The following is a 9,540-nucleotide window of genomic DNA, read 5'->3' on the forward strand; positions in this document are numbered from 1 at the left end:
ACAAGTGTATTCCTATGCATTACAATGAGGTCCAGGGCTCTATTGAACCAATCCTTAGGCCCTGATTGGGTTGTAAGAATTTTTGGAAAAGAAAAATTATTAATATACGGAGTCGGTAGAAGCTTTTTCATAGGGTGCCACCTCACCGATATCGGCACTACCATGTTTTGAAAATTGCACAAATCCAGATGTCAAATGCGACTATAATTCCCAAAAAGCTAAGAGAATGTAATTAAATAAGAAAAGACAAAGTGAGTTTGTGCAATTATCAAAAGATGGTATTGCCAATATCAGTGCCCTACCAGTGGGAGCGGATTTGCTTCCTCACTTCCCCACAAAAACGTGCAGTAAAAAGATGGAAGAGATATAAGAAAATGTGGCAGGTAAGCATTAACACGAATAAATGATGAGACGACTCTTTGTTTTTTTTTATGAGATGTCTCTGACAACTGATAGTAAACATAAAACTCTCTCACTACGCAACAAAACGGAAAAAAAGAAGAGAAGAGTTTGAATAAAGCAGAAAGTCAATACCCGAACCACCACCCTTGCAGACTGGTGAAGCCTGCGCATCCTCCATCAATGCGCACGTTAGCATTTACCAGGAAGCAAGGATCACACCTGGTGCGCTCTTGACTCCCTCTACCATATATTGTCTTTTTCTCTTACTAACCACATATAATCAAAATTCCAAAATACCCCTAGTAAATCTCTTTCACTGTTTTTTTTTTGGTTATTTGCTAAACTCCTACGCGGCAATCCTTTCCTTTCTTAGGCTCTAAATTACCCAAATCCTCCCTCCTCACTTTCCAATTAACTTACTCGTATGAAGAGAAAAAAAATGACCGGAAGTTGAAAATTTGACCTAGTTGCCCAAAATGACGAAAATACCCTTGAAGCAAGGAGTTTTCTCCCATTTAATTGATGAAGAAGACCCATTTAAAATGACACAAATGCCTTCAAACAGTGAATCAACAAACAAATGAAGGGGGCATTGTAATTCACTTTAAGTGGGTAATTTTCATGAATGCTTCAATGGGTGTTTTAGTCAGTGTAGGGGCTGAGCAACCATGTCAAATTTCGAACTGGCAAGAGTATTTTAGTAGCTTTGGGTGAGTGAGGAAGAGGGAGGTTTTGGGTAATCCCACCATTTCAAGGCTATTGCCCGGACAAACCGGCAGGCTCGGCGTAGAGAGCCCCACCGGTTAGAGCAGCATTGATTTGGTGCACTGCATTGCATAAGTGGTTGTTGATGCCATTGACACTTGAGAGGTTGAGCTTAGCGGAGGGAACGGTGCTCGCCAACACCTGAAGCCCCACTGTTAGCAGACACCCGGAGGCGGCTCCTCCATTGTTCTCGTCGGAAGGTGACATATCATTGCCGCCGTTAATGGTGCCATTATCATTGGAGGCCCCTGCTGGAATTATAACAAAGCCAATTGGGAGGAGAGGAATGTAGGATGGATCCTCACCGCTCATTGCCACCTGGACGGCATCAACGTCGATGGTTGTGTAGATGACGAGGCTTCCAGCGGGGTCGGTGCTGCTCTCTTGCAGCATTAGTTCTACGTTCTGGGAGGAGTTACTTGCAGCCTGCATGCAAAAAATAGTTGCGGATTATTAAATAGTAGGGTAAGTTTAATAAGAAATTTTCAATTGATCTTGATGAATACAGTTACCCTTGACGAGTGTTTATATAAAACACTCAAAGGAATAAAGATAGAAAGACTAAGCTTTCTAATAGCGTTGGTGTTATTTAATCAAAGGAATAAAGATAGAAAGACTAAGCTTTATAATAGCGTTGGTGTTATTTAATCATTTATACTTGAACACTCCCCCTCATGTGTGTCCCCTCTTTGTTTTGGGTTGGCCGTACACATCGATTTTTTATACCAAGAGAGGTTTAGAAACCATGATGGAATAGCTCTAATATCATGTAAGGTGAGGAAATAGCTTTGATATCATGTAAAATAAGAGATTTTCTATTGATCTTGATGATTACAATTAGGCCTTTAAGATGTAAATGGATAAACATAGAAAGATTAAAATAAGGGAAAGAGATAAGAATAGCATATCTTAATCTAACATAATTACTAATCTAATCTAGTTACCTAATCAAGTATAATTCATAAATGACCAATCATCCAACCGTCAGATCTTGTGATTTCGATCTGAGTTCTGATCTTAATCTCTAACACTCATTACGTGAATGGGTAGTCCGTTCCACTTCAAAAATATCCCTAGTATGATCATAAATACCATCTAATCAAATCAGCAGCGCCCGAAACAAAAGATAAAATGCATTCACATTTGGCTACATGTTTCATGTTCAATGGAGATCATGGTAGACTACCAATTAACAATGGTTGAGGAAAGTTTCTTCTTCACCAAAAGGATTTGTTTATAGATTTTTTTAATTCATTTAATTTTAAATATAACAAAAAATGGGAAATGTGGCAAAAAATAGCGGAGAAAAAAGAAAAGAGAAAACGATAGAAAATCATATGAGAAACATCTTAAGAAATTCATTAGAAATGTTTCAAAAACGATAGATAAACATCAATGAAAACGCATTCTAAACATAAGGAAGACACAAAATATACAGTTTTGTAGCTTTAAAATTTATTAATTTCAATTTTCTATTTAAATAATTCTTATTTTTATTTTTATTACAATTCATGCAATTGTTTGCGTTTTAAATATTTTTGGTTTGTTTCTTTGTAAAACAATTTTAGTAAGTTTCACACATGTTTCTCACTCGGCAATTTCATATGTTTTTTGTACAAGTTTTCCGTACAGTTCTCACACGTTTCACACTTGTTTCACATATGTATCACATAAGTTTCTCATACGTTTCTCCTGCATTTCGAAATGTTTTCCAATTTTTTTTTATAACATTTCATAAATGTGAATGATTTAGGAGAAATATGTTTCCCACCCACCCACGGAGTTTCTGGCGTGACTAATCTGTAATTTGAAAGAAATATGATTGAAATTTGCTGCACACCCATATGCACCGTTAGGGAATACTTACATTTATGCGAAGGAGGGAGATGCAGTTCCCTGGATGCGATCCATTTGCTATGTGTGCCACTTCATGCAGTGTGTTTCCACTAGAGAGGACATCTAGCTGCGGGATGAAGACATAAATATTTGTTGAAATGGATGTTTTCCTTTCAATAGTTTCAAATTCTACTTGAAGAAGCATGATGTTCTGGAAGTGTGGTACGAAGACAAGTGGAGGTTAAGCAATTCAGGCTTACCTGTGATCTTCGGCGCTCATCCCTGAGGAAATCGAAAACTTGGTGGTGAGAAAATGGAAGCCAAGTGGTGGAGACCGCACTTAAGATGATGCCGTGGGGTTGGCCAGGGTCCATGTTCTTCCTAGTAGTTATTCTCACAGTGTCATCGAAGGAATCAGAGAGAGCTGTCCATGATTGACCACCGGAAGTGCTGATGTTAACACAGAAAGTCCTTATCATTCTCTGGGACAGCTTCATCATATTCTTTCTTGCTTCCGGAGAGGGGATAACTGTAAAAGTGCAGTTCAGGTCAAATATGGGATAACAGTAAATGTGAATACATGCACTAAAAAAATAATACATGCATATCTACATCAACACATGCATAATTACAATGTTCAGATCTCCAAAAACTCATCTAGTAAAAAATTTGTTCGAATTAATGAAATAATTGGGAAGTGTTTGGTAAAATTTTGAAGAAAAAATAGATATTTTTCTAGTTAGATAGTCTCTATTCAAGTTTCAAAAAATGAATGATTATATATGATCAAATGGATTGGTTTTTAACGTTTTACACACAGGTCAATATTTTCATTTACTTCTCATCATATGAAATTCACATACGATCATTTTCCCTTTAAATTTTAAACACATGTAATAATCGATCTACGACTGCAATGCCACAAATATCTCCGACATTTTTAAAATGTCGCGATTTTAACACGATAATTTGATAAAACAACAAAATCCCAAAATAATCTTGAGATTTTAAAAAGTATGGTGATATTTTAATTTTAATAATGTATTGCAGTATTTTTAGGATATATTTATTTTATATCTTTTCATAAATTATATATTTTTAAATAATTTTATTCTTATAGTTTTTTTTCTCGGTAGAATTTCCCTTGTGGAGGAATTTCCGAGATCGACATTTGTGACTTAGACGAGTAGTTTGATATGGATTGATGTAATTTTTTAATTACATTTTAGTAACTGCACGTAGTAGCTAGTAAAATCATCGGATTATAGTAAAAAAAAAAAATCATGCTCAGAATGATTAAATACCTCCTAGATCAGAAATATTTCTTGCCATGAGGCTTGCGAGCCTTTCGCATTGGCTTTGTAAGACTGCTAGCCAGCGATGTGCTCCAAACGCCATTTTACTGTTTACATAATTATTAAATATCTGATGCACTGGTTTATCCTCTATCTCAGCATGTTCCACCCATGTTACCTATATAAGAAAAATCATTAAAATTAGAAACTAGAAAGAAATTACTTTCCCCTTCACCATCTTCTTTACTCTAAAACAGCAAAATCCAATATACACAAATGATACACAAACATAAATACATTTTTCGATTCTTTTTACACTACACAGAGATGTAAATGATAAATTTAACTGCATGGACAAGAAAAAACCTTTAGAAATGTGAGAAAGGGGTCGGAATATCATTTCCCATAAAAAATAGCTTATGAATACATATATAGCATTAAAAATATTAGATCCACAAACAAGGTTTACCCTTTAGCTAGAAAACCTGATTGGAAAAGCAGGAAAATGGAAATTCGGACATCACCCTGGAATACCCATTGGGCATATCTTGAATAACGCAGCCAGAGGGTCTCCTCCTGTATTTGGGGAAGGAAGGTTGAAGGCTGTCATGGAAGCTATCAACGGGGAAATCTACAATTGCCCATGTCCCCTCTTCTACATTTTGTTGGCAATACCGAAGGAAATGAGCCTCACGCGTGGGAACCAAAGGTGAGAGAACCTGCAACTCTGCATACATCTGCCCACAAAGTATATGAACTTAAAAAAAAAATCAAGGAATTATAAGCCTCTAGAACCAAAGCCATGGTTCCTCAAGTCTGGGGCATGATCTCAAGGTTCAATGAAAATGTTATTGGAGAATAGAGAATGAGAGATTGAATTACCAGTTGAAGGGAGCCATTTCCACGCCCTGAAACACCCGGAGTTATAATTTGAATAGTTCTTGCTCTAGAGACAATTGATGGAAACAGTTCCATCCATTTGCTCTGCAAAATTCAGATGGAAAAATAAATCCCCAGTGCAAGTGCCTTGTAGATCGTTTAGGGTTGTCCGATTTGAAAACTAATGATAGAAATGGATAAAGGAGAAATAGTATGAGGAGATCTACGCAAGAAGTCTAAGGGCCTCTTTTAACATATTTTAATTTATTTAGCTTCAACCCACTTTACATTTTGAGAGTATATTCAAATAGCTTTTAGAGGTATCCAAAGAGGTAAAATTAATACTAATATTCAAGTTAAAAGGGAACACTAACTAAAAAGAATCAATTACTGGTGTCATGTTTTGGAGCTCAGAATGGTGTATACCCACTACCAAAATTGATTGCAAGCTGGCAGAGGTGCAACAAAAGTGAAAGGTGAATGAAGTGAAGATACCAAACAAATAACTATACATATATAGGCACTTACAGCATCTAAGAAGGCATCAACCAACGTAACGCTGTTCATTATAACCAGAGCACTGTTCCTTGAAGCTTCAGTCCTGAATTCACTGTGATGGTATTTGATATTCAGTGGCCACGGAAACATCCTCACATGCTCTTCGACATCAAGTGTTTCCTTCATGCCATTTCCACTTCTCATCCAGAGGGGCTCGTTTGTTTGGCACATCCTGACCAGCTCATCCATCGCAGTCATGGCGAGCTCCAGCGCCAGAGGCTTCTCATGTTCCATCAGGCCATTGGAGAAAGGTGGATTCTCAGACATGGGAGGAACTGGAATTATGTCAGTGCAACTCCCCAAAGGTTCATGGAAATTCCTGGAGTAGATACCCATGTCGAGATCTAATGAAGGCAGCAACAAAGGTGGCGTTGGTCCTAATGCCTGCAGTGATCTGTTGGTGTATCGCGCAGCTACACAGGAAATACGATCCAGCTGCAAAAATATGTAAAATTTCATTTTCTCCGATTGAAATCTATCAAGAATTATTTAAGCTAAAAAAGAGGGAATCAAACTCAAAAAATAAATGAATATAGCAGAATTAAATGAAAAGAAAACCATGTTTATCAAAAGAAAAGGCAACGATTAATTATTGATTAAATGCCTTGTTACCCATTTATCAAAATAAAAAGAAAAGACTATTGATGAAATCTTTTGAGAAATTATTGATACAACCCATTGACTCATAGTAGTCCACCAAATTGAACCTTTTTTTTTTTTTTTTTGAAATGGCAAATATTATAAAAGGAGCAGAAGGGAAAATTGCACCTTATCAGGTTGAAATGACACAATCAAATCAGTAAAAACTAAAAGCTTCCCAGTGTGAAGAATAACTTTGAGAAAACAATTATACTAGAAATATAATTTTACACAGAGAAGAAAATGAAAGCTACCTCATCCTTGAGCCTCGCATTTTCGAGGCGGAGGTGCTGCTCGTCATACGACATCTCTCCGAGCATCGCCGGCCCTCCACATGACGGGCAGATCAAATTGCGCATTGCAGCTTGCAATCGAAAATTCTCGTTCTTTAGGTTCTCATTTTCTGCTCTAAGTATCACGTTATCAGCTCGGTCTTGTTGTGCCTTCAAGGAAAAAAAAATGGTAAATTAGGATTTCTTGTATCAGTTATTCTCGAGTTTATGCCTTATACAAGAATATATGGAGCGCTTTCTAAAATGCGCGTGGTGCGTAGAATACATTCTCTCTCCGTATTTATGTCCAAAAGCGTTACGTAAGCCCTAGAACATAGGGTATGCTGCTCGTTTGTATAAATGCACAGGGTGTGATTTTATGAGCATCACCTACCCTAACGCGTATTTTAGAAATCTCCCCATTTACCCACCTCATTCTAGGAATTATCTATTTCTTCATGAATGGAGAAATGCAACATAAAAAAATAAAAAAATAAAAAATGCTAACGTGCACCTTCATCTGTGTCCTACGGTTTTGAAACCAGAACTTCACTTGGCGAGGTTTAAGGCCCAGATCTTGGCTAAGTCTCATCCTTTGTTTGTCATCAGGGTGCGGACATTCCTTAAACATACTAAAAACATTAAAAAAAAAAAGAAAGATTAAAAAAAGCAAGAATTTTTCTTCATAAAAAAAAAAAATAAATTAAAAGAGAAGAATGAGAAACCCTACGCTTCCATTTCTTGAATTTGTCGACCAGTATGTCTGTGATAACGCTTCTTCTTTGGCTGTTCCTCGTTTTCATGTTCATCTCCAGAAGCTCCTCCTCCTCCTTCCACGTGTCCACTTCCAGAGCCACTCTCCATCTCCTCTTCCTTTGCCCTTACCAATCCTACCTCTTTATTATACGGAGAAAAAAAGAGTTACTCTGCTATTCACAAAATATATATAGTCCTAGTATAATTTAAAAGAAGATATAGGGAAAAAAGAGAAGATACCGGAATGATGGAACGGCATGTTGGTCATGAAGTTTAGGTTTGGACTTCGGATCGGTGACGAAAAGAGAGATTCTGAAGAAATCATATTTCCTACTTCCATTGAAGACAGAACCTGGCAATCTCCATACATTCTCGCGCGCTGGTGAGAAACTGCTAAACAAGAAAAATTATAGGTTTCTCATGCCTCGAACCTGACCTCAATTTTCAGAAGAGAAAATGAAAATGAAAGTTACTGAGGAAAATCGATTGATGGATCTCATAAAATGAAAGCAAAATACAGAAAGTATTTAAGAAAAAGGTATGAGAAAATGGACAGAGAAAAACGTAATCTGATCAGAAAATGAAATAGAGAGGAATGCAAGCAGTAGAAGACAGAAAAACGTCCGAAGATCATGGAATCCCAAAAAAAAAAATAAGAGAAGTAAAAAGAGCAGCAGATTCAAAACCTGCAGACAAAATCCAACATGCTGCAGCGGAATCTACTGAAAACAGTCTAGAAAATCAAACAAAGTGCAAAAATCTCAGATCTACAAAGAAAATGGAAACTTCTTGAAAACAAAAGGAGAGAAAAAGAAGAATCCTCTCATAAGAAGCGATGTTTTACACAGTTTACCAGATTTTTTTTTGCGAAGAGAGAAAAAGGTCAAGGTCTTAGAATCCAAAAAACCGCCATGAAAGCTCGAAATAGATGAAAATAAGAGGAAGGGGAAAAGGAAATAAAATACAGAGAAAGAAGAGAGAGAAGAAATGAGACAAGAGTGAAAATAAATACCGTGTCGGTGATTTTTGGAAATAGAGAGCAGTGAAAGCTTGGTTTGCTAGTTTTTTCAGACCGACTTCGTTTTCTCTCTATATTTTCCCTCTCCTCACCATTTACTACGCTATGATTCATGACCGTACGGGATAAATGCAGACTTTAACTACGCTCGGCAGAAACTGATTCCGGGAGTAAATCTATTTCTACTTTTTCACCGACACTTGTTCATTTTTAAGAGGAAGAATTGCCGTTTCTCTCCGCGTAAGTCAACCCTACTCTCTTCGGTTTCCGGTCTCCACCGTACATAAGCAACAGGTGGGCCATAAGGATGGTTACCAAATTGAGTGAAAAATGACTAGGGAGAAAGTGAGTTTTACCTATCAATGGTGAAAGACAGTTTTTGGACCCCACGGAGGCAAGTTGGTGTAATCGAGACCGTTGATATTGTAGAACATCTTGAGGTGACCATCATGATCTTCGTCTCTTCCCAAATGGATATCCCATGAAGGAATTCAAAAATTAACAATTTAACTTTTCTTGGTGGAATCCTAGAGGAGAGTTAATGGATGAAGGACCTTGGATCATACGATCGAGATGTTCTTAACTGCATTTGACATGACTTATGATTGGAAATTGGATCAAATGATCTGAACAAGTCCGTCATTTTCATCTTGTCCCGTAGGATTTTAACCGTCGATTATGTTAGCGTTGTACGATTGGTGAGATTTTGTGGGGTCCATCAACATTGTGGCCCTACTCAGAGGACTTGCCCTAATCGTTCTAAACATGCCACATGCGATTGGTGCATGATATGATTTTTTATTCAGTTTTTGAAGGACTAGTTAAGGACGCAGGGTAAGTTCCACAGTGTGATATCGGTTTCAAACTTAAAGAAAAAAATCTCAATAGCTACTATCAGTTGCCCAACCATCCTTCTCATTCCGGTCAGTGGAAAATTGGAATCTTACATCTTGTGGGCCACCACATCACACAATGTCCACGGGAGATCTTGTTCGCTCAATAGAGAATACCTTGTGTGCTCATAGTAACCGGTAATCGGATCTCAATTTTTAAAGAAATATAAGTACGGGACATTTTGGTGGCCCACCCGATAAATTTTCCTATCTCCACCATACACGTG

The 9,540-nt window shown here is 37.3% G+C and overlaps 1 protein-coding gene across 4 annotated transcripts; it reads right to left on the minus strand.

Annotated features, from left to right (window-relative positions):
• Positions 1 to 404: 404 nt before the first annotated feature.
• Positions 405 to 8,552, minus strand: HB-7 (homeobox-7). 4 transcript variants are annotated; one of them, XM_077378174.1, is made up of 12 exons: positions 8,415 to 8,552; positions 7,643 to 7,792; positions 7,377 to 7,542; positions 7,161 to 7,278; positions 6,629 to 6,817; positions 5,706 to 6,170; positions 5,181 to 5,282; positions 4,823 to 5,035; positions 4,308 to 4,476; positions 3,264 to 3,532; positions 3,035 to 3,130; positions 405 to 1,593 (listed from the first exon to the last, which is right to left on the minus strand). In XM_077378174.1, exons 2-12 carry the CDS (start codon positions 7,770 to 7,772, stop codon positions 1,159 to 1,161), a joined length of 2,352 nt encoding a protein of 783 aa, XP_077234289.1. In that variant the 5' UTR covers positions 7,773 to 7,792; positions 8,415 to 8,552; the 3' UTR covers positions 405 to 1,158. The 4 variants fall into 4 exon arrangements, with proteins under 4 accessions (XP_077234289.1, XP_077234291.1, XP_077234288.1 ...); XM_077378176.1 differs by having other exon boundaries at positions 7,643 to 7,795; positions 8,415 to 8,488; XM_077378173.1 differs by lacking the exon at positions 8,415 to 8,552 and adding an exon at positions 8,256 to 8,359.
• Between the last annotated feature and the right edge of the window lie 988 nt (positions 8,553 to 9,540).

Source organism: Tasmannia lanceolata, unplaced genomic scaffold (genome assembly GCF_043159265.1).
Source record: "Tasmannia lanceolata isolate RefF3 unplaced genomic scaffold, GAP_Taslan_0.1 ptg000005l, whole genome shotgun sequence".
Classification (NCBI taxonomy): domain Eukaryota; kingdom Viridiplantae; phylum Streptophyta; class Magnoliopsida; order Canellales; family Winteraceae; genus Tasmannia; species Tasmannia lanceolata.

Bases quoted from the DNA above. Each gene is read 5' to 3' on its own strand.
- HB-7 (XM_077378174.1), bottom strand. From the start codon at position 7,772: ATGTATGGAGATTGCCAGGTTCTGTCTTCAATGGAAGTAGGAAATATG. The intron at 6,171-6,628 runs GTAGCTTTCATT...ATATTTTTGCAG, and splicing joins ATGCGAGGCTCAAGGATGAG to CTGGATCGTATTTCCTGTGT. The intron at 5,036-5,180 runs GTAATTCAATCT...CTTTGTGGGCAG, and splicing joins GAAATGGCTCCCTTCAACTG to ATGTATGCAGAGTTGCAGGT.